Here is a 22,901-nt window from a genome sequence, read left to right on the forward strand (position 1 = left end):
CCAGACTCAGAAGAGCCTCCCTAGGACCCAGGGGCTGGGCCAGCCCCGGCTCCCAGTCCAAGGCCAGTTGTTATCTCTGTGATCAGATGGTGGGCAGGACAGCAATGGGCACGTGCTCTGCCTCCCACCCTGTCCAGGGACCTTGCCGACCAGCTGTGGGCGGTTTGGGCCAACCTCCCCGTCTCCTCCCTGCTGTGGACCAGCCTATAAAGCCACCCTGTGTGTCCCCGCCGACCCTGGCCCCCTCCCCTGACGCCCAGAGCCCACGATGGCAGAGCTGCCAGTGTCGGAGACGCCCAGGGACCCTGCTCTGTGCAGTGGGCGCTTCACCATCAGCACGTTGCTGGGGGGTGAAGACCCCCCCCCACCGGCCGCCTATGACAGCAGCCACCCCAGCCACCTGACCCACGGCAATACCTTCTACAATCGCACTTTCGGCTACAACACTATCGATGTGGTGCCCGCCTACGAGCACTATGCCAACAGCGCCCTGCCCGGCGAGTCCCGAAAGGTCCGGCCCACGCTGGCTGACCTGCACTCCTTCCTTAAGGTAAACACCATCCCAGAGGAGCAGACCTTCCTGCTGTGTGACCTCGACCGGTTACCTAACCTCTCTAAGCCTCAGCTCTGTCATCTGTGTCATGGGGACACAGAGGGGTCTCCATGGAAGACAAAGAACAGTCTTCCTCATGGGCTGAGAGGCCCATGTGAAATGTGGGCATGGGAGCTGTAAGCCTCTGGGCACATGTTGTAATGTTTATTGTCCAGTCTTTGGCAACCCAGTCAAGCAATCTAGGGTTTCCCAGAGAAGTAATGAGTTCCCCGTAGTTTAGAGAGGTTTCACACACCTAAAGGAGATGAGGAAAGAGGGGTAGGGAAGGTCTGCAGCAGAGACGGGGCTTGCTAGGTTTGCTGCCTTGGAGGCTGAATGGTGGAGGAGCGAGGGGAGCTGGATTGTCCTGACCCCAGCCTGCCTGACCCGTGGTCTCTGGGCTCCCAGCAGGAAGGCAGCCACCTGCATGCCCTTGCCTTTGACAGCCGGCCCAGCCATGAGATGACTGATGGGCTGGTGGAGGATGAGACAGGTACCAATGGCGAGAAGAACCCCGAGGAGCCCGTGCGCTTTGGTTGGGTCAAAGGGGTGATGGTGAGTGGATGGGACGTCCAGGGATGGGGGTTGGGGAGACAGAGCTCCATTCAAGCTCAGCTCTGACTCTCATTAGGCAGTGGTCAAGGCACACCCACGACCCAGTTTCCCCATCTGCAAAGCGATCTCAGATTTTCTCTCCCTTTTTGTTTCCTGACCTCCATTTAGCCCCCAGACTGAGGCCTGGCCCTAGGGTGGATCTCTGTTTGACTGCTCCACTCATCATGTGACCTGTCCATGCCTCTCTTTCTTCATCTATGAAATGATCAGCATTAAACAAATTAATAGATATAAAGTGCATGAATCAATGCCTGCCTTGGAGTTATTGGGAGAAACTTTTTCCCCCTAAGAGCCACGAGAGGGCAGCACCTAACACACAACTCCACAACTGTTCTCTCATTCTCCACAATGAAGAGATGGTTTGCCATGTTAGGTCCCACCGAGACAGCAAACAATCTAATGAATTTGGCTTTGAAAGACTTTATGGGACTTTACAGAGAGGGCCACATGAGGTCTAGGAGAAAGCTTTAGTCCCACTCTGGGAGGCAGGAGGTTCTGACCTTAACTCTTTCAACTCCCTGCGGGCTGTGCCTTTCTCCATCTGAATGGTCACCCCTCCCCCTAGATCCAGAGTCTGGCCTCCTTCCCTCCCTTGGTGCCCAGAGCCTTGTGTAGGCCCCATTCAGTACCTCAGCACATATGCAGGCCTTCGCCATCTCCTGGCCTAAAATTTTGGATAACTCTGTTGTACACGTGAAACTAATACAATATTGTAAACCAACTATACCTCATTTTTTTTAATTAAATTAAAAAATTTTAAAGACTAAAAGAAAAAATAAATCTCCAGAACTTGTAATTGCCACCTGTCCCACTCCAAAGACCACCACATCCCTCCCATGTGGGAATTCCAGACTCAGCTGTGGTCTCCAGCTTGGCTTTAAATTTGGAAGCTGACATCACAGCAACCTGAGCCATGACTTCTGCTTGTATGTGGGGCAACAGCTAAGCTGGCATTTGCCTAGTTCTCCCTAAATGCCAGGCTGTGGGCCAACAGCTGGCCACTGGGCCATGAGTGGGGCTGGCAGACACAGGACCCTGGGCTTGGAGCGGGGTGAGGGGTGATAGACTTGCCGCCCATCCTCAGGCCTCAATGGAAGGAGGGCAGGAGAGTGGTGGGAGGGACAGGTGGGTCTCTGGGTACCCCTCCCCTCTCTGCCCCATAGAACCAGAGAGGCACTGAAGTGGGTACCCGCTCAAGTGGGTGAAGCAAAGAAAGAGCCCAGGTGTCCCCTAGGTGCTTGATGCCGGGCCATGACTGGGGACAGGGATGTATGTGTTTGATCTTGGGGTACCCAGCCCCCAGGTGGCCTCTGACCCCCCTCTCCTCCCAGATCCGCTGCATGCTCAATATCTGGGGTGTGATTCTCTACCTGCGGCTCCCCTGGATTACTGCCCAGGCGGGCATTGGTGAGTGCTGCCTCTGGGGTGCAGGGGAAGGGTCCTGGTCCTCCCAGGCTTGAACTTGGGTAATGGAGCCCCCAAGGCCCTGCAGTGGCCGAGGTCAGGGCAGTGCGGTCGAGGAGCATTGCATGTGGGTTGGCAGGCCTGGGGGCTCTCCCTGGCTCAGTTTGCCCTCAGGAAGTCAACCTCTTGGAGCCAAATTTCTCCCACAGAGCTTCTGGGTTAGGACCTCTCACTAAGGACAGAGTAGCTGCTGGTTCTGTAGCATGCTGTGTGACCTTGGACAAGCATTTAACCTCTCTGAGCCTTAGTTTCCTCGTTAGCAAATTGTGGCAATAACTGTTCCTCTGATGTGCATAAAACAGCAGAGGGTTTGGCACCCAGAGGTGCTCAGCAAGAGGTAACTATTACTTTATTTCTTATTATTAAAAAAAAAATACCTCCCCATCCATATGTTAAGATCCTTTACACGTTGGCTTATCAGCTCCCTGGCTCTTCAGAGTATACCATGAGGTAGACAGAGACCCGTTTTTCAGATGAGAACACTGACACTCAGAGAAGGAAAGTAACTTAAGTCCCATGGTGAATTGGTTGGCTGACTCAGGCTTCTCATTCTGGAAATGCTCTGACTGAGTTTTGGGGCAATCACACCCCCCCCCCCCACAGTCCTGACCTGGATCATCATCCTGCTCTCGGTCACCGTGACCTCCATCACGGGCCTCTCCATCTCCGCCATCTCCACCAACGGCAAGGTCAAGTCAGGTGGGCCCCACCCCAGCCCCCAGATCCTCCTCTGGTAGGACCCTGAGTCTTCACCCCGGGGACAGATCTCTGAACCACTCCCTACCCTCCACCCTGGCCCAAACAGGAGATGCTTCTTCTGGTTGCAGATGTAGGCTTTGGGCAGTCTCTCCACACCCACAGGGTGGCCTTGGGTCTCTCCTCCCCCATGGACCACTGGGTCCCATGCTCACCTCCTCCCAGCCTCAGCTCTGCCCACCCCAAGTCCTTCTCAGCCAGACAATTCCTCTCGTGTCATGGCTCCCGGCTCTGTCCCCTACAGGTGGCACCTACTTCCTCATCTCCCGGAGTCTTGGCCCAGAGCTAGGCGGCTCCATTGGCCTCATTTTTGCTTTCGCCAATGCCGTGGGCGTGGCCATGCACACCGTGGGCTTCGCAGAGACTGTGCGGGACCTGCTCCAGGTGAGGCAGGGGCGGGAGCCTGGGCAGAGGGAGCCCAGGTGGCCTGCCGCATCCTCCCCCACCCCATCTGTGCCAGGCCTTCCAGCCCCTCTCTGCCCAGCTTTCCCATCGGGGACCAAACCCACAGTCTGACCACTGCGGGTGACTATGATGATCTCAGCAAATAAAGACTATTCCCAGAAACCACCTTCCAGGGTGCGTGTTGCCTTTAGGGCCAAATTGTCCAGGCCCATGCAGCAGTTGCTATGGAGGGCCTGTTGGCAGGGAAGGGGGTTGAGTGTGTGTGTTCCTGTGAGCAGACACCCATAAATGAGGTAAATCAAGGTGGAGGAGCCTGGAGGGGTGGGGTGTGTGGAGACAGCACGCAGCCTGGCCTGTCCCCTCCCCCAGGAGCATGGCTCGCCCATCGTGGACCCCACCAATGACATCCGCATCATCGGCGTGGTCACCGTCACTGTTCTGCTGGCCATCTCCCTTGCTGGCATGGAGTGGGAGTCCAAGGTGAGAGCAGGAGGTTGGAGAGAGGACTGGGCAAGGTCAAGTGCAGAAGCCGGAGTCCTGGAACCTGCTCCTGGTTCTGCCTCTTGTGTACATCAGCCGGGTCCTGAGCTCTGCCACTATGACAGAGACCCCAAGGAAGGGAGCCTCAAGCCAGAGTCGTTTGTTTCTCTCTCGTGTGTGTGGCCACAAGGTGTGTGGGGGGGTACCCAGGCTCCTTCCATCCTGTGGCCTCTCCACCCCTGGGGTGCAGCCTTCATCTGCCTGGCCCATGACGGCCCCCACTTCCATGGCCACAGCCCAGCCAGCAGCCATTTCCTCCTCCAGGGGATCTTCCCAACCCAGGGATGGAATCTTGTGTCTCCTGCATAGGCAGGCAGATTTTTCCCCACTGCTCCACCAGGGAAACCCCAGGAAGGGGAAAGGGGGTGAAAAAGAGAAAATCCCTGTCCCCCTTTACTTTTCCAGCCCAGCCTGGCAGTTATACATATTCCTTCTGCTCATATCCCATTGGCCGGAACGCGGTCCATGGCCACACCTTACTGCAACAGGGCCTAGGGAAGTGTGAGCATCATCTGAACCTGGGCCCAGCCCCAAATCAGAGGTTCAGCATGAAATGAGGGGAGAGAAGTCGGGCCTCAGCAGCAGGCTTGGCAAGCATGGCCCTGTATCCCCTCCTCACCTTCACCCTCTGACCTCCAACTCCACGTCTCCTCCTGGTTCCTTGAACGCAGCAAGCTAATGCCCCTGTCATGCTGCTGTTCCCTTACCCTCCTCTAGGAACCTGAAGACATCTTCTCAGGCCACCCTGCTAAAGGAGCCCCAACCCAGTCCCCATGACACCCCCATTCATTCACTAGATTCATCTTCCTTATTTGTCTGCAAGACAGGAGCGTGGCTGCAGCATAATAGGTGTTGAATGAATGAGAGTGAGGGACCCAGGCAAGCTCTTCCCTGCTGGAGATCCCTGAACAGGCAGGGCCAGACTGTCTGACCTCCAGGCTCCTCTCCCCCCAGGCCCAGGTACTCTTCTTCCTCGTCATCATGGTCTCGTTCGCCAACTATCTGGTGGGGACACTGATCCCCCCATCTGAAGAGAAGGCCTCCAAAGGCTTCTTCAGCTACCGAGGTACGTGTGGGTTGGGGCCCTGTGTGACTCCGGAGACAGAGACAGTCTGCCCACCAATCTGGCCCACTCTGGGGGCTCTGTTACCTTGCCAAATTTGTGTCCACTTGCCTGTGTGCAGTAAACCCCATCTACTGGTTGTGGTGATGGAAAGTGCAGTGTTCATTGCAGGGCACCAAGCAAAGAGTTCAGGGCGCTAATGCTTAAAAGACCCAAACTCCCTGAAGGCTTTCAGGGAAAGGTTTATAAAGACAGGGAGAGGGAGGGGGCTGTGGGGGTGTAACCAGCTTAAGGACCTTCTCCTGATTGGCTGGTGGTGAGGTGGGTTGGGATTCAGCATCTTCAACCTTCTGGTTCCAGCTGGTCTGGGGTCTACTTACTTGTGGGCAGCACGCAGTTAACTTCTCCCACCTGGTGGGGGTGTCAGTGGCTGCAGAACAGTTGAAAGGATTTGGCTCAGAATATTATCTACAGCCCTTGCGGCAAAAGAGGAGGTACTTTGTTTAATGGCTAAATTATTATTATTTTGTCTTGCTTGATGGTTTTCCATTCTCTCTGCATCTTCTCACTTCTCTGATTAAATTTCTTCTTTGACTAAGGTTTTTTCCCTACCAGACAAAAGGCAGGCAGAGGACATGGACAGGGGTCTATTCTGGGAAGGCCTCTTAGGATCCTGCTTGGTTACATGGGGAGGCACAAGCTGCCGTGGGAACCCCATGTCTGCCTGGCTGGCCCCAGCAAGGGGTGCCGGACCTTCCAGGAGGCCCTGACTCAGGCCTCATTTTTCCAGCGGACATTTTTGTCCAAAACTTGGTGCCTGAATGGAGAGGCATGGACGGCAGCTTCTTCGGGATGTTTTCCATCTTCTTCCCCTCAGCCACAGGTATCCTAGCAGGAGCCAACATCTCTGGGGACCTCAAGGTGAGCAGGATGTCCATCTCTCCCACTTCCTGCTCCTTCCTCCCAGGATGTCCTACTGGGCTGGGCACTGAGCCCCCAGGGCCAGAGCTTTTAAACTTCAGCTCAACTCAATCCAGACCAGCCCAAATCCATCCCGTTCAGCCCATTCAATTCCAAGGATGTTTACTGGCACCACCGCGCTCTAGGCCTTGAATGCCACCCCCAAAATGGGCTGGTCTCCTCTGTTGACCCTGGCACTCCCAGCCTAAGGAGAAGACTGAGCCAACTTGACCTTCCAACACTCAGACGGGATCAGGCACAGCCTCCCCGGGCCCTCCATCATCCTGATCAGGCAGGCTCCTTGTCTTGGGCTGGGAGGTCCCAGCCCCATAGGAACTTTTGCTGTTTCCATGACCCCTGCCCAGCCCTCAGGATCTACTGGTTTGCCCCCGTTCCCCTGTTCCTCCTCCCCACTGCTGCCTCTGCTGTGCTCTCCACCTGGGGCTCCCCCTCTTCGTTTCTTCACCTTGCAAAGATCTGTCCCTCCTGCAGATTAACACCTCCATCCTGACATCTCTCCCTGCCTTGTTCTCAGCGTCACAGTTCCCCAGGGTAGGGGTGTCAGGCCACTTACGTCTCTCTCCCCCTGCATCTGGAGAGCTGGGGGCTCGCTCTGTATCCCCATTCCCAGCTGCGAGTCTGGCGAGCACTAGGTGCCTGGTGCCTGTTTGTCGAGTGGATAGTGGTGGGATATGGCAAACGGGAAGTGTAAGAGCAGAAGTTGAGTATGTAATAAAGTGGGGGAAACATGCGGGCTGAGGTGGAAGCGGCTCCAGCAACACTTCTGGGTGGAGGTGAAGCTGGTGCCGGAGGAGCGCTCTGCAGCAGGGGTTAACCAAGGAGCTGGTACACACGTGGGGATGAACAGAGAGGAGCCTGGCTCTGTGCCGGGAACCCTCACCCTCCACCTCCAGGTCTGCTTGAAAGTGCTCCCTGATCACGTTCTTGAATGAATTAAGAATCGTGCGTTGGAGGCATTCTCGAATGCGGCCTGGCTCTGGAATTCAGAGGGAGGCTCTGTTTGCTGTTTCCGTTGCTTCTCTGGGCAGTGGCCAGCAGGGGCTTGGTCTGCCTGTCCTGAGCTCCTGGCAGAGCTCAGGCATGTGCTCAGTGACCTGGTTCCCCCTCCCAGCCCTGTCGTAGAAAATCGTAGCCTGGGAATTTATCTAGATGCTTCATCAAGCTTCTTAGATTACTGACCAGCCCAGTGTGCAGTCATCAGGGCCCAGCAGCTGTTTCGGAGCTGGGGGTGGTAGGGGTACCTTCTTCTGTCTTAAATGCCTTCAAGCCCTAAAGGGGCCCTTTCCTCCTGGCTCTGGCCCCTTGCCCATTCTTTAGGACAGCACGTCCTCAGCAAAGAGTAGTCCTGTTCGTGGGGACTTTATGCAAGTCCCTTAAAACCTCTCTGGGCCTCAGCTTCCCCAGCTGTAAAATGGTACTCACACAGCCATGTCTTCACAGGGCAGGAAGGGTTCAGCGTGCTAATTTACATAATCTGCTAGCACGGTGCCCAGCCCAGAGGAAGTGCCAAGGGCCAGTTGTCAAGGTCAGTATCATTTTGTGGCCAGCACAATGCCTCCTTCTTTTTTTTTTTAAATTAATTTATTTATTTGGCTGTTCCAGGCCTTAGCTGAGGCATGTGGGATCTAGATCCCTGACCAGGGATCAATTCCAGGCCCCCTGCATTAGGAGCTCGGAGTCTTAGCCACTGGACCATCAGGGAAGTCCGGGTGCCTCCTTCTTTACAAATAATACCCTTGGTGCCACCATAGTCTTCTAGCATCACTGTCCCCACGTTACAGAGGAGCAGACCCAGCTCTGAGAGGCTCGGGCGCTTTCCCAGGGCCCTGCACACAGAGGGCAGAGGAGCTGGAATGCCAAGTTTCTAGAATACTGAAGGCTCAACTTCATTACAACTTCATCACTCAACCAGTATTTTTTGAGCACCTGCTTTGATGCCAGTGCCTTGTGGACAGTAAGTAAGCAGCAGTAAACAAAACACACAGACTCCCACCCTCACGGAGCTCACATGCCTCGTGGGGAGACAATCAGCAAATAAATAAGTGAAACGAGTAGTTTGCCTGATGGTGGCTGAGTGATGGGGAGAGAAAGCAAGCAGAGAAGCAGGGAGGGAATCCCTGGGGCGGCGGTGGGGCTATGGTGGCCAGAGACCCCTGAGAAGGTGACATGTGAGCCGAGCCCTAAAGGGGTGATGACAAAGTTGTCATTGTCCCCATTCACCCCGTACATCCCCCAACCCTTTAGCACTTACTGAGCAGTCTCATGACCACAGTATCAGGGAGGTCTCCTTTTCACAACCACCCTGTGCTAAGGCCAAGGAAAGCATTATTATGAAGTCAATTTTCTGATGGGGAGAGGGGACCAAGACGAGGGACTTCCTAGTGACTGCCGTGGGATCTGTGCCAGGCTGTGTGACCACACAGCTCACACCTCACCGCTCACATTGGTGAGCTTGCTTGTACACTTACTATGTGCCAGCCTACTCTCTCATTTCACAGGTGAGTGGGGAGGGCTGCTGAGGCCCAGAAAGGGTAAGGGACTGGTCTCAAGGCGCACAGCCAGCGAGAGCTAGGCAGGATGTGGACCCAGATACTCCTGACCTGTGAGCTGGGCTCTGAGACTTCAGACCAAGATGTGAGGGCGGGATGGAGGCCTCGTGTATTCACTTCCCGTGGGTGCTGTAATGCATTATAACCCACTTAGTGACTGACAACAGCGGAAATTTATTCTCACACAGTTCTAGGAGCCAGAAGTCCAAACAAAGGTGTCTGTAGAGTCCATGCTCCTCTAAAGGCTCTAGGGAAGAATCCTTCCCTGCCTCTTCCAACTTCTTTTGTTGTTCAGTCGTTCAGTCGTGTCCGACTCTTTGCAACCCCATGGACGGCAGCACACCAGGCTTCCCTGTTCTTCACCATCTCCTGGACTTTGCTCAAACTCATGTCCATTGAGTCGGGGATGCCATCCAACCATCTCGTCCTTTGACCACTTCTCCTCCTGCCTTTAATCTTTCCCAGCTTCTAGAGGCTTCCAACAATCCCAGGGCTCCTCAGCTTGTAGCTGCCCCCCTCCAGTCTCAGCCTCTGTCCTCACATGGCCTTCTTTCCTCTGCATGTCTCTGTGGTCTCTCCTCCTCTTACAAGGACCAGGTCATTGGACGGAGGACCCACCTCATCCCGTATGACCTCATCTTAATTAATTGCATTTGCAAAGATGCTATTTCCACATAAGGCCCTGTTCTAAGGCTCTAGATAAATGTGAATTTTTGGAGACACTATTCATCCCATCATAGGTGTGTTGGGATGTTGACCTGGTCTGTTGGCCTTGGGCCCAGGGACCCTGTGTGCTTGACCTAGCAAGCCCTCCCAGTTCTCAGGGCAGGGCTGGCTGGACCACGGCTGCAGAGCAGAGACCTCAGAGCTAGGATGCTCCAGAGACTCCAGCCTCCCTCAGCTCGGCACCTCTGCTCCCACTTCTCTCTGGCCCGCCACCCCCTTCCTCCTCACCCAGCGCCTTCAGAGTGCCCTCAGTCATCCCCTCCACCATGAGGCCTTCCAGGGCTCTGGCAGCATCTCCCTCACCTTGCTCCCCAGTGCACTGCGGTCCTCCCTGTGGTGGGCACACCATCTGCCCTGTGTGGGCAGGATCCCACTGTACCTCCTCCCTTGGGCCAGGCCTCAGGGCCTCGTCATCACAGAGTGACCACGGGTTCCACCTCAGGCCCCCCGGTGTTTGAGGCAGAGAGCTGGACCATGGCCAGCTTTGTTTTGACTTGTCCATGAACTTGAACAGTGTCACGGTCCCTCCAAGTTATGTCACCTCTGATGCTTTCTGCATCTGCCAGCTGAGTGGCGAGCAGAATGGCCCAAGGAAGATGGGCAGGTTGACTTCCCATGGCTGACGTGGCCTTCCCCTTCAGGCTGGGGTCCATACCTAGACCAGAAACTTGCTGTAAAACCCCCAGCCTATATCCTTCCACCCAGGACCAGTGCCGCCTGGGGGTGGGCCTGAGGCTATGACCTCGACATGTCAGGGCTGAGCTGCTTAAGGCTCTGCAAACTGGGCCCTCCTCCTGGCTCCCTGGCCTCAGTTTCCCCACCAGCCGCCTCTCAGGAAGCTGTGCTTGAAGAAGCTCCTGGAAGAGAGAAGCACGTGATGTGGGTGTGAAGGTCTGCTGTTACTGCCAGGAAAGCACCAGCAGACTTCTTTGTCTGAGAGGAAGGAGGAAGCTGGGGCCTGGTCTATATATTCCTGGCTATGTAATAAAACAAATCACTTGACACATAATGGGGATTACACGCAGCAAACCCAACTGATGAGCTGGGCCCTGGTCTAGGAGCTTGACAAGGATGGGTTTGTTTCGCCAGCATCCCTGTGAGGCTGGAGGGGCCGAGGCCTGGGAGGACAGGCAGGCTGCCCGGTGATCACCTGAATCTGACCGCAGGCAGGATGGCTCAGGGGGCTTCCCAGGTGGCTCAGTCATAAGAAATCTGCCTGCCAGTGAGGAGACGAGGGAGCCATGAGCTCGATCCCTGGCTCAGAAAGATCCCCTGGAGAAGGAAATGGCAACCCACTCCAGTATTCTTGCCTGGAGAATTCCATAGTGTCGCACAGAGTCAAACAGAGCTGAGCGCTCATGCACGCACACAGGCTGATTCCGGAGCCCTCCCCCTTGCCGTCCCCAGGGCAAGCACTGGCCAGGTGTCCTCAGGGACCAGAGGAACTGCTAGGAGTTCGTCTCCCTGCCTCCAGCTCCCAGGGCCCTGGGTGTGGTCTCAGCCGCCACCCTCATTCTGTTCCATTCTCCTCTGTGGGTGTTCAATCTCTAGGTGCCCCTTGGGAAGGGGCTCTGAGGGGCCAAGGTCAGGGGTAGCGGCCCCACCTTCAGCCTGACAAGGGCAGGGCCTGGGAGGGGCTGCCTGATCCCCCTCTCCCTCTCTCCCTCCTCCAGGACCCTGCAGTAGCCATCCCCAAGGGAACACTCATGGCCATTTTCTGGACCACCGTTTCCTACCTGGCCATCTCGGCCACCATCGGTAAGCTGCCAGCCCAGATCGTTGGAGGGGTCACAGGGTGCAGTCGGCTCTCTAACAGGGAGGGCTGGGCCGGGAAGGCATGGGCAACACCAGGAAGTGGAGCCTTGGATTTTATTTTGTGGGGGGCACCATGGTGGCAACCAGAACATCTTTATGGTGGGAGGTAGTTTGTGGTGGAGATGTGGGGTCAGATGAGGCTCCTCGGATCCCTTCAAACCTCAGGTTACAGATTCAAGGGTGTAAAATCCTGTAGGAAAAATCAAGCTCCAACTCTAGGAATAATAGTGAAAATAGTGATGCTGAGGATGAGGAAGATGATTCTAGCAACTGACTTATTATCACATGCTCAGTCCTTTACATGCCTTATTACATTTAATCCAGGCACTGGTCATTTCTGCCTTTTGTTGGAGGAGAAAGCAAGGGCTCAGAGAGGTCAAGTGACCTGCCCAAGGTCACACAGCCTGAGTGGTAGAGGGGCTTTGGACCCAGGCCTGGGCTGTTGACACTCGCCTCTCAGTGAGACCCTCACACACACTCTTGCTCTCAGTAACCACCGTGTGAGGTGAGCCGCTCACAGATGGCCAAGGGACGTGGCCCAGTCATAGCCACTCAGGGCCTGAGAGTCAGGTCTCCCTCATAAGGAGGACACTGTGACCTCAGGTCACTTAGGCTCCTTGTGCCTCTACAGAATAGCAACAACAACAAAAATAATAGAAATACCTGATTCCCAGGAGTGTTTAACGTGCTTAACACAAGGGCCTGGCACGTCGAAAGTGCTCCTGCATAGAGCTAAAATGATTATCATTATTACGAAGTAAAGGAAGAGCTGGCCCAGCAGCAGCACCTCGCCCTCTGCAGAAGTGACCAGCATTTTCCGGGTGACAGGGGAGGAAGGAGGAGGGGAGAGAGACCTCCCCATGCCCTCCTTCCTCCCCAGGCTCCTGTGTGGTTCGAGATGCCTCTGGGGGGCTGAATGACACGGTGACCCCCGGCTCAGGCGCCTGCGAGGGGCTGGCCTGTGGCTACGGCTGGAACTTCACCGAGTGCGCCCAGCAGCGCAGCTGCCGCTATGGCCTCATCAACTACTACCAGGCACGCGCGGCCCCGCCAGACGCCGGGAGGGCCGGGTGGAGGCTGGAGCGGGCTGGAGAAGACAAGGCTTGGGGGGATGGCTCTAGGTTGGGGAAAGAGCTTCAGATAGGGGCTCCGGGCCCAATTCCTGCCCCCGCAGGCACTGGGTCCCCAGTGAGGGTTGCAGGCTCAGGTGGGAGCTTCCAGACAGAGCCCCTGCTTGCCATGGGGACTGGGATGACTCAGGTGGGGGCTCTGAGCCCACCCCTCACCTCGGGGGTCCGAACCCCATGTCCCCGCAGACTATGAGCATGGTGTCAGGCTTCGCACCCCTGATCACAGCCGGCATCTTTGGGGCCACCCTTTCCTCTGCCCTGGCCTGTCTCGTCTCTGCCGCCAAAGTCTTCCAGGTGAGGCCTCAGGAGGGGGCGGGAGGGTCTGAGAGGCCAGGTGACCTCCAGAGGCCGGAGGAGTCATGTGACCTGGTGTCTAGATGGGAGGAAAAGGAGCTGGGAAACCAAAGGCTTTCAGGAAGCAGCCCCCTTGCTGCACTGAGCTTTGAAGTGCACCCACCTTTCCCATCCCGCACCCTCCCTGCACAGTCTGGCACCCCATCTGCAGCCCACCCTCCCAGTCTCCCTCTGATGTGACCAGCCCCCTTTCAGTCTTCGTGGTGAAGCGGAGAGGGCGGGAGATCCCCCACTTTCACAGAGACAGAAGGCAGGTGGGATATCCCCTGCTTTCACAGAGACAGAAGCCAGGAAGTGCCCTGCTGAGGTCACGGAGAGAGCGAGCAGGGGCCTGGGTCCAGGTGGCCGCAGGGGAGGGGACAGGCAGGTCCCGGCCAGGGGGTGAGCACATCGCCCTGTGCCCACAGTGCCTGTGCCTGGACCAGCTGTACCCGCTGATCGGCTTCTTTGGCAAAGGCTACGGCAAGAACAATGAGCCGGTGCGTGGCTACCTGCTGGCCTATGCCATCGCCGTGGCCTTCATCGTCATCGGTGAGTGGCCGAGGGCACGCAGGGCCGCCACCTCTCCGGCCGGCCACAGGGCAGGGCCCGACCTGCTTTCCCTGGTTCTGCCCTCCTGTGTGCTAGCATCTGGGCCCTCCCTCCCCAGGTCTGAACCAGCCCCCAGGAAACACTGGGAGCACAGGGCAAGCGACTGATTGCTCCTCGGGAGCTGATACTAGCAGCTGGGTCACTATCTCTGTAGGTGCAGAAGCTACACCAACCTCATTTCTCAGACCTTGAGCTACTGGGTCCCTTGGGGTCCGAAACAGGGGATGCCCTTGGAGAAAGAGCCCAGTTAATCAGCTAGCTAGATTGATCTCTATCCTGGCTTTGCCATGTGCCAGGTGAGTGACCTTGGAGAAGGTACTTCACCTCCCAGAGCCTCGGTTTCTTTGTCTGCCAAATGGGAGCAACAATGCGTAGAAGGTGTGTCACTAATGGGCAGGAAGAGACCACGTATGTACACACACACACGCATTCATATATGTACACACTTGTGTGTGCCCACTCCCCAGTACTTTCTGAAGTTTAACCAACAAGGCAGAACTTGCCAGGAGAGAGGTGACCCGACCGAGCAAGAGCAGTGGCCATGAAGACCCCTGACCCTCCTCCCGATTCAGGAATGGGGCCAGGGTCAGTGACTGGTGAACCTCCCCTGGCTGGGGAGCGCTTTCCTGCACAGCTGAATCCCTGCGACTTAGGCTGGCACCACCAACCCAGGAGACATAGCCTAGTGGTCTAGCCCCACTTCCATTCGAGGGAAATGTTCCAGACTGGGTCCTACACCAGATGAAGAGGCAGGAGGGCCACACCCAGGACTGGAAACACCTGGTCAGGCCCGGCATCCTGGATGTTGCCGCTTGTTTCCTGCTCACCCTGCGGTCCACCCCCTCCTCCAATTTGATGTCCTTTCATCTGGGTGGTTCTGACTGGACCTCAGACGGAGGACAGTGATCTCAGACGTTCCTGGTCAGGTGCTGATTCAATGGACTTGTGTACAGAAGACCCGGCACACAGAGGTGCTCGTCTTGTTCGGGGATCGTGCAGTTGCAGGCCCCGAGACAAGGATTCATGTGCAGAAGTGTGCCGGGGTGCCAGGGCAGGGGGCTCACGAGACAGGGAAGGGCAGGAGTCAGGTCTTGAGCAGGCTTCCACTGCGGATGGAACTGTGATATGGTCCCAAGGTTTCAAATAATAGATGGCATGTGTCTTGGGTTGCATTGTAAGATGTATTTCTTATTACAATTTGTGGTCATAAAAGAAGTGACAGTCACTGTCCTGGGTCATCCTGTAGCCTGACAGGATCCACCCTCGCATTCCTCTCCATCCTCCATTGTTACGAAACAATGGGCTTTGAGATTCACAAAATGATGGGCCCCTTTCACAGATGAGAAAGCTGAGACTCACTGAGCCTCGGTGGCCCATCTGGCATTCCCTTACCCTGAGAGGGAGGATTCTGGGGACTCTGTGATGGAGCTGCCCAACAGACTGTCTCCTCTCTCCCTTGGGTCCCTGAAGCTGAGCTCAACACCATCGCCCCCATCATCTCCAACTTCTTCCTGTGCTCCTACGCCCTCATCAACTTCAGCTGCTTCCATGCCTCCATCACCAACTCGCCTGGTAAGCAAGGCCCTCATCTCTCCATGGGAAGTGACACTTGGGGCTGGGGTATGGAGAGGGGGTGGGAAGACATGGATGCAGGTGGGAAGACCAAGGTCATCTGTCAAACTGAAGTCAATTAAAGGTAACTTTCCAATAATAATAATAACAACTATCCTTTATCAGGCACCTACAATGTACATACATTCTGCATGGATTCATACACTGCTTACAGTGTGCAGAGACTTTTCTCTTGCCTTCCTCCCCCAGATTTAAGGGAGTCAGGAACCTGGTTCCCAAGAGAGGGAAGAAAATCACCAGAGAGGCTGCAGGTTGCACTTGCCCAACTCCAGGGGGCGCCACTCATGACATCATAGATTTATATGTTTATTATGAATACTTTCTGGCAGATGGCAGCAAAGAGTCTTCCAGGAAGACTTTCTCCAATTGGCCTGAAACTGTGGATAAGCTGGTCCCCGAGCCACCTTTTCCCTAGACCATGGACCATGGTACCCTGGAGTTGTGCCACGGGGTGGCTCTCACTAGTGGTGGCCCTGGCACAGCTGCAGATGTGGGCCTTGCAGAATCAACTCCTTCCTCTCCATTCATCCCCTCAGCTCTGTGCGAGCCCCAGAAGCCCGCAGTGTTGCTGACGCTGGGTGTCCTGTGGCCGTATTTGGCCAGAGCCGGATGCCTGTCCTTTGGTACAGCCTGTTCACATGGGAGGGTGCCAACCAAGGCAGGCGTGTGGCTCTATCAGTGCTTCCAAGCCCAATCCCAGGAAGCAAGATGGGTGGGCAAAGGCTGGGACCCCGGCTCTGGGCACTATGGGCATTGCCACCCCAACCCTGCCCAGCTGTGCTGGCTCAGAGGGAGACTCCAGAGTGTTGAGTGCACCCCCGTACCCTGTGCCCCCCACCAGGGTGGAGACCCTCGTTCCGATACTACAGCAAGTGGGCAGCGCTGTTTGGGGCAATCATCTCCGTGGTCATCATGTTCCTCCTCACCTGGTGGGCGGCCCTCATCGCCATCGGCGTGGTCCTCTTCCTCCTGCTCTACGTGATCTACAAGAAGCCAGGTGTGTGTCTCAGGTGGCCCTGGGGGTCAGGCGTCCCCTTCTCGCCCTGAGGCTGCTGAGCTGGCCTGCCCATCAGCTCAGCCAGAGGGCCTGTCTCAGAGTCTGTGCTCCCAAGGGCTCCCTCTGGTCCTCCAGCCGCATCCCTCCCCATGGGGTGAGGAGCCCCCAGGGAGTGTGCTCACTCAGAGCCCACACCACCCTCTGCTGGACACCCAGGACCTGGAATTGCCTGCTCAGGTCCAACTTGCGGAGAGTGGCCGGCCTGCTGGTGTGCGTACCAGACCAGGGGCTGCCTGATAGAAAGGCAGGCAGTCAGAGCCTGGACACAGGGGCAGGGGTGTCTACACGCAGGCAGGCAAGGATCCCAGGAGCCAGCACTCTCAGGGTGAGATAAAGAACTCCAGGAAAGCCTAGAACTCTCAAGTTGAACTTGGCCTTCCAGGTCATTGTGAAGGTCTGTTTGTCAAAGGAGGAGACTAGTTTGTAGAGTTCAATAGCTTGATGTAATGTATAATGTTTGAGCTTGTAGCCATATTATAAGTGCAAAGGTTAGGAACAGAACTACAGGCTGTCAACTGCTCCCATGAGTGTTTGCTTCCTAAAGGTCAACGTTCCCTCCCTTGTACTTAATGTCTGGTTTCTCCCGTGACTTCTAACCTCAGAGGTGAACTGGGGCTCCTCGGTACAGGCGGGCTCCTACAACCTGGCCCTGAGCTACTCTGTGGGTCTCAACGAGGTGGAGGACCACATCAAGAACTACCGGTGAGCACAGCCTCGGGGTGCCTGGGGTGCAGGGCTGGCCCTGACCCTGCTCTGGAGATCCCCAGCCAAGACCTGACACCTGACCAGCAGACCCAGGATGGGCACAGCCCCTTCTCGGAGAGGGAGCAGGGTCAGGGAGCATCGCCCAGCAGTCAGGAGACCAGAGTAGATGCTGCCCAGTGGGGCCCAAGCAAGTCTAGGGGCCTCTCTGTACCTAAGTTCCACAGTGGAATATGCTCTGCGCGATATAAACAGACCACACAGACATCCCTCCGTGTCCACTGGGGCCTGGATCCAGCCCCACCTCCCATCCCCTGCCCAGATACCAACATCCTCAGGTGCTGAGGTCCCTTACGTAGAAAGCCTATTACCTTTGGCCCTTGCTGTCCATGGTCCCACATCCAGATTCAATCTCCATGCTTGATTTTTTAAAAAATATTTATCTGGCCACACTGGGTCTTATTTGCAGCACGTGGGATCTTTGATCTTTGTTACAGTGTGCAGAATCTTTAGTTGCAGCATGCGGTATCTAGTTCCTCAACCAGGGGTGGACCCGGGCCCCCTGCATTAGGAGTGCAGAGTCTTAGCCACTGGGCCGCCAGGGAAGTCCCTGCCACACTTGGTTGAACCTGCAGATGTAGAACCTACAGATTCTAAGTGCCACCTGTGTTCGTAAGGGTGCTCTGATGTTATAATTTGTGAGACTGACTGTGCTGAGCCTCTCCCAAGTACTCTTCAAAGCTGATTCCCCTCCTAAGTGAGGGAAATTGTACCTCCAGGATCCCTTTCCCAACAGATCACAATGTTAATGATTGGACGTATCTAGGTGTCAATCCTATGCTAGGTGACCTACACAGCGTCGGCACAACCCTCTGAGGTATATGAAACTGCTAACCCCATTCACAGATGAGAACACTGAGGCAAGGAGAGGTTAAGTAACTGGCCCCAGCTCACCCAGCTGGTGAATGGCCAGTTTTGTCTGGTTCCAACTGAGTCTGGTAGTGACCCTTGACTGTGAGCCTTGGCTGCCTCTTCTACCCAGTAACAGTGATCTCGTGAGTGAGGGGCCTCCCCACTCGCAGTCTTGATTCTGCTCACACCGTGCGGTGCTGGGCAGAGCGGGGGCACTAGGTGGAGCAGCAGGAGGGACATTCGCCCCAGGGGAGCATGTGGTGGCCTGAGCAGGAGGGACAAGGAACACCCAGTGTGGTGGCTGGCCACAGAGAGAGCTGGAAAGGAGTCATGGACGGGAGGACCACTGGCTGGTTCCTCTGCTTAGGAAGGGAGTCCTGGAGATGGGGCAATGCCTGGAGCAACTCTATTTGGCATCCACACCCCCAACTCTGTCCTAATAGCTCTTTCCCTTCCCCTCCTCAGCCCCCAGTGCCTGGTGCTCACGGGGCCCCCCAACTTCCGCCCGGCCCTGGTGGACTTTGTGGGCACCTTCACCCGGAACCTCAGCCTGATGATCTGTGGCCATGTGCTCATGGTGAGTGTCCCCTGCAGGGAAGGCAGGGCTGTATTCCTGGAGGAGCCTCTGGGCACCGGGTCCACCCCCGAGGGTGGGCGTGGGGTGGGGTGAGGTAGGGGCCAGAGGAGGGGCTGTGGGGCCTGGACAGGCTCTCTCCCCTTCCCTGTCCCTGTCACTGGCTTTTCCCCACTGCCCAGTCCCTCACCTGCTCCCTCCATCTTCCTCCTGGCCTTCCCCCTCCCTAGTGAAAAAGTGAAAGTCGCTCAGTCTCGTCAGACTCTTAGCTAAGTCATGTCCGACTTTTTGCGACCCCATGGACTATATTTTTCAGGCCAGAATACTGGAGTGGGTAGCCTTCCGCTTCTCCAGGGAATCTCCCCAACCCAGGAATCGAACCCAGGTCTCCCTCATTGCAGGCAGATTCTTTACCAGCTGAGCCACCAGGGAAGCCCTCCTCCTCCTCTTTTTTTCCCCTAATTCTGTAAAGGAACCAGCAGTGAGCCCAGGGGACAACCTCCAGGGCAAGAGAGGAGCTGTGTCTCAGGTCAGAGGGTAAAGGCCACCCCTGGGTCATGTGTCCCTGCCACCCACAGGGCCCCCGCAAACAGAGGATGCCTGAGCTCCGGCTCATCGCCAACGGGCACACCAAGTGGCTGAACAAGAGGAAGATCAAGGCCTTCTACTCCGACGTGCTCGCCGAGGACCTCCGCAGCGGTGTCCAGGTTCTCATGCAGGTGGGCGGGCCTGGGGCTTCCCCACAGGCCTTACTACTTGCTGTGGCAACCTGGAAGTGGGATGCCCCGGTGGGCTAGTTGAAGCCCCTTTTGCTGCAATGGGAGTCTCACCTTCCTCCCCCTCTCTGGATGTGCTAATTCAGGGCACCTTCTCCAAGTGCCCAGGATCCTGGGGACACTGCCTTGGAGACCGGTGGGAGCTGATGACACATTTTGTGGTTTGGGGACTTTTTAACGATATAATCTACTGACAGCAAAGTGAAATAGTGTAGAGTTTGATATATGTTTACAAATGCAGACACCACTCAGTGCTATGAAACCACCACTCGGGTCAAGTTCTAGAACATTCCATTCAGGCAATTCCTTTTATTGCTCAGTGTTCTTATTTGTAAAGTGGGATGCATGGATAAAATAACAGTTGTTAATTCTGAGTCAACATAGGGGACTCCTTTTCAATAGTTTCCAATATTTCTCAAAATTAAAAAAGAGCAGACAAGGTCTCCTATTGGGATTATAAAACTACTTGGAGCAGAGGTAGAAGTTATGATTGTGCGATATTTTAAATGTATTAAATGCCACTGAATTATACACTTTTAAATGGTTGATTTTATGTTATGTAAACTTTACCTCAAAAATTAAAAAAAAAAATTTAACATTAAAAAAAGAGAAATATAAAAGATGTATGGATTAGGTGCCCCAGGAGTACTCCAAGCTTGACATCCAAATTCAAGTGCCCTGTTATAGGAAATAATTCCATAAATAAACAGTAGCTGGGATAATCCAGAACAAAGGGGACTGTCCAGCCGTTAGCCCTGCTTGCAAAGGCCTCAGGGAATAACTCTGGCGTAGCGTCACCTTTCTCATGGGTGTATCCAGGCAGCCAGGACCTTGAACTGGGGGATATTTCTCCTGAGCCCCCACCCCATGGCGGAGAGGGAAACTGGGCTGAGACCAAGCTCCACCCTAGTCACAGAACAGAGGCCTGACCCGTCACCTCATCCCCACCCCCTGGCAGGCCGCAGGTCTCGGGAGGATGAAGCCCAACATTCTGGTGGTCGGGTTCAAGAAGAACTGGCAGTCGGCTCACCCAGCCACGGTGGAAGACTACATTGGCATCCTGCAGTGAGTGAGGTCACCAGGCGGGGCAGGGCCTGAGGCCTCTTGACTTGGGCCTTTGGCATTTCCTGGGCCTTGGGAAGTAGAGGGGAAGCAGTGGGCACTGTAAGAAGCTGAGTCCACTGGTTCAAAGCTGAGGAAGAAAAAGACAAACGGAGGGTCCCCCACTCTGTCTCTTGGGTCATAGGCACCCAGATTGGCAGAGAGCAGGCAAGTAACAGTGAAGTGGGCCAGGTGTGGGGCATTAGGAAACGGTGGGGACTGTGGCAAGCGGAAGGGAACAGGTGTTCCCTGGCTCCAGCTAATTGCGCCCAGGCAGAAATGAGGACCCAGTGTTGCCAGGTCTTCTAGTTTTTCAGAAAGTCGAAAATGTGAGTTTTTAGGTGAAAATCGTGTGCTTACCTGGGGGCTGCAGAAGACCTGCAAATGCCCAGCTCTCAAGCTGTGAGGTGGTACCACTGAAACCAGGCCTCCGAGGAGGCAACAAACTGGGGGATGGGTCCAGGGGGTAAACTCCCTGCGGATTTCAGGGTTAACTCCAAACCTGTTCTCTTTCATTTCTTGCTGTGCAAAGTCCAGAAAATGCCTGCCTGAGCTGCTTTTCTGCCTTGATGGGGTATAGAGAGGCAGTGTGCTGGAGGCTGAGTGTTGGGGACCTGGGCCTGGCTTCCAGGTCTGCTGGGAACCAGCTGTATGACTGAGCAGTGCACCTCACTGCCTCTAGCAAAATTACAAGAGGAGGCAGTACATACCCGCTCTGTAGGAACCCCTACATAGTGGCTTCAATATGCCAAAACTCCACACTGCTGAAGCCTAAAGGGCCCTGTCCCAGAGACTTGTGATTAGAGTTCAGAGAGGGCAGTGCTTAGCCTAGTAGATTAGCCCTGATGGTGGGCTCTTGGGCACCCTGTCAACCAGGCAGTTAATATACTTGTGGGGTGGGAGTCTTCCAGACATAACATACAGACAGCCCATTGCTGTCTTCATGAGTGAGGCCATTCCTGTGTGCATGTCCATCTTCAGCTATTTAATTCTGATCTGAACTGGCCACTTCCTTAGCGTGTGATCATAGACAAGTTACTCCCTAAAACTTAGATTTTGCATCTGTCAAATAGGGGTAGAATTCCCATCCCCACCTCTGTTGGTAGAGTTGTGAAGATTAGCCACGTGTGATGCTTTCAAACTGTGGTGCTGGAGAAGACCCTTGGACCGCAAGGAGATCAAACCAGTTAATCCTAAAGGAAATCAACCCCGAATATTCATTGGAAGGACTGATGCTGAAGCTGAAACTCTAATACTTTGGCCATCTGATGCGAAGAACTGACTCATTGGAAAAGACCCTGATGCTGGGAAAGATTGAAGGCAGGAAGAGAAGGGGGTGACAGAGGATGAGATGGCTGGATGGCATCACCAACTCAATAGACACGAGTTTGAGTAAACTCTGGGAGATAGTGAAGGACAGGGAGGCCTGGCATGCTGCAGTCTAGTCCATGGGGTCGAGAGTCGGACACCACTTATCAACTGAACAACAGCAACAATCAGGAGGACAGGGCTGGTTCCAAGACTGGCCTGACTCAGTTTCCCCCAAGAGGATCTGCAGGATCCATAGTGCCTCAGACAGTAGAGCTAGAGGGGTCCTGGCTACCTCTCCTGTCCTGCCTGCACGTTATACAGATGGGAGACTGAGGCCCAGAGAGGAGAAGGGTATGGTGGGAGGCAGGGTCAGCTCTAGACAGGCCTCCTGGGGGCTGGGGGCTGGGGGTGGGGCCGAGAGCAGGTTGACCCCATGACCTCTCTCTCCAGCGACGCTTTTGATCTCAACTACGGTGTCTGTGTCATGAGGATGCGTGAGGGCCTCAACATCTCAGAGGTGATGCAGGCGCACAGTGAGTACCCCTCTTCTTGACACCCCTGTCAAAGACAGAACAGGATCCCAGGAAGCTCTAGAACGCATTTTTTTTCTCCAAGTGGTTCAGGGAGGACAGGGGGAAATTAGTAAGGAATAAAAGGTCACAGATTCCTAGAAAGTCAGTTTTTGATGGAAATCATCAGATTTCTAAAAGGAGAAACTGAGGTCCTGAAAGGGGATGTGACTAGTTCAAGGCCTTGCTTGACTGGACCACAGCTCCCCAAATCACCACGGGAGCATTTGTAACCAGATGGGATAAAGAGGAACTAAGACAGGAGAGAGAAAAAGACGGGGAGAAGAGCCACGTGAAGACTCCAGAGCATGAAAACACACACAGAGAGGCCATGAAAGCTGGGGATAGAGTAGGGAGATGTGCTACATTTAAGGTCACATGTAAACAGATCTGAACTCATTATTTTTAGAAGCGTGATAGAAATAACACATATAAAGACAATGGGGGTGGGGGGTGTGATGCTGAGAGGAGCAGAGGCTGCAGGCCAGCCTGGGTCTTGTTCACCCAGGTCACCGTTGGGCTGAGGGCGTGCCTGGCAGCTGGTAGTTCAGTGAATATTTACACAACCAGAATTTGCAGAGCAGCAGCCACATTCCTGACCCAGGTGGCTCTAGGCGCTGGGCGTGCAGCAGGGAACAAAACCAAGTCTGCCCTGCAGGAGCTGACATTCTGGGGGAAACGCAGTG

The 22,901-nt window shown here is 55.1% G+C and overlaps 1 protein-coding gene across 5 annotated transcripts in view; it reads left to right on the forward strand.

Moving 5' to 3' along the window:
• The first annotated feature begins 249 nt into the window (after nucleotides 1-249).
• The window catches only part of SLC12A3 (solute carrier family 12 member 3), a 40,765-nt gene continuing 18,113 nt past the window's right edge, over nucleotides 250-22,901 (forward strand). For 3 of the 5 annotated variants that reach the window (XM_006059076.4, XM_044931886.2, XM_044931887.2), the window contains exons 1-19: nucleotides 250-550; nucleotides 1,001-1,147; nucleotides 2,539-2,614; nucleotides 3,275-3,370; nucleotides 3,672-3,811; nucleotides 4,202-4,312; nucleotides 5,327-5,438; nucleotides 6,226-6,356; nucleotides 11,365-11,449; nucleotides 12,387-12,541; nucleotides 12,823-12,930; nucleotides 13,398-13,521; nucleotides 15,052-15,153; nucleotides 16,055-16,210; nucleotides 16,873-16,972; nucleotides 18,350-18,461; nucleotides 19,037-19,177; nucleotides 20,193-20,299; nucleotides 22,097-22,179. In XM_006059076.4, coding sequence (XP_006059138.1) covers nucleotides 269-550; nucleotides 1,001-1,147; nucleotides 2,539-2,614; nucleotides 3,275-3,370; nucleotides 3,672-3,811; nucleotides 4,202-4,312; nucleotides 5,327-5,438; nucleotides 6,226-6,356; nucleotides 11,365-11,449; nucleotides 12,387-12,541; nucleotides 12,823-12,930; nucleotides 13,398-13,521; nucleotides 15,052-15,153; nucleotides 16,055-16,210; nucleotides 16,873-16,972; nucleotides 18,350-18,461; nucleotides 19,037-19,177; nucleotides 20,193-20,299; nucleotides 22,097-22,179 — 2,368 coding nt within the window. In that variant the 5' untranslated portion in view covers nucleotides 250-268. The remainder of the gene's footprint in view (nucleotides 551-1,000; nucleotides 1,148-2,538; nucleotides 2,615-3,274; nucleotides 3,371-3,671; nucleotides 3,812-4,201; nucleotides 4,313-5,326; nucleotides 5,439-6,225; nucleotides 6,357-11,364; nucleotides 11,450-12,386; nucleotides 12,542-12,822; nucleotides 12,931-13,397; nucleotides 13,522-15,051; nucleotides 15,154-16,054; nucleotides 16,211-16,872; nucleotides 16,973-18,349; nucleotides 18,462-19,036; nucleotides 19,178-20,192; nucleotides 20,300-22,096; nucleotides 22,180-22,901) is intronic. The other 2 variants (XM_006059077.4, XM_044931888.2) reach the window with 2 other exon arrangements.

The sequence above is a fragment of the Bubalus bubalis genome, chromosome 18, assembly GCF_019923935.1.
Source record: "Bubalus bubalis isolate 160015118507 breed Murrah chromosome 18, NDDB_SH_1, whole genome shotgun sequence".
In the NCBI taxonomy this organism is placed as follows: Eukaryota; Metazoa; Chordata; class Mammalia; order Artiodactyla; family Bovidae; genus Bubalus; species Bubalus bubalis.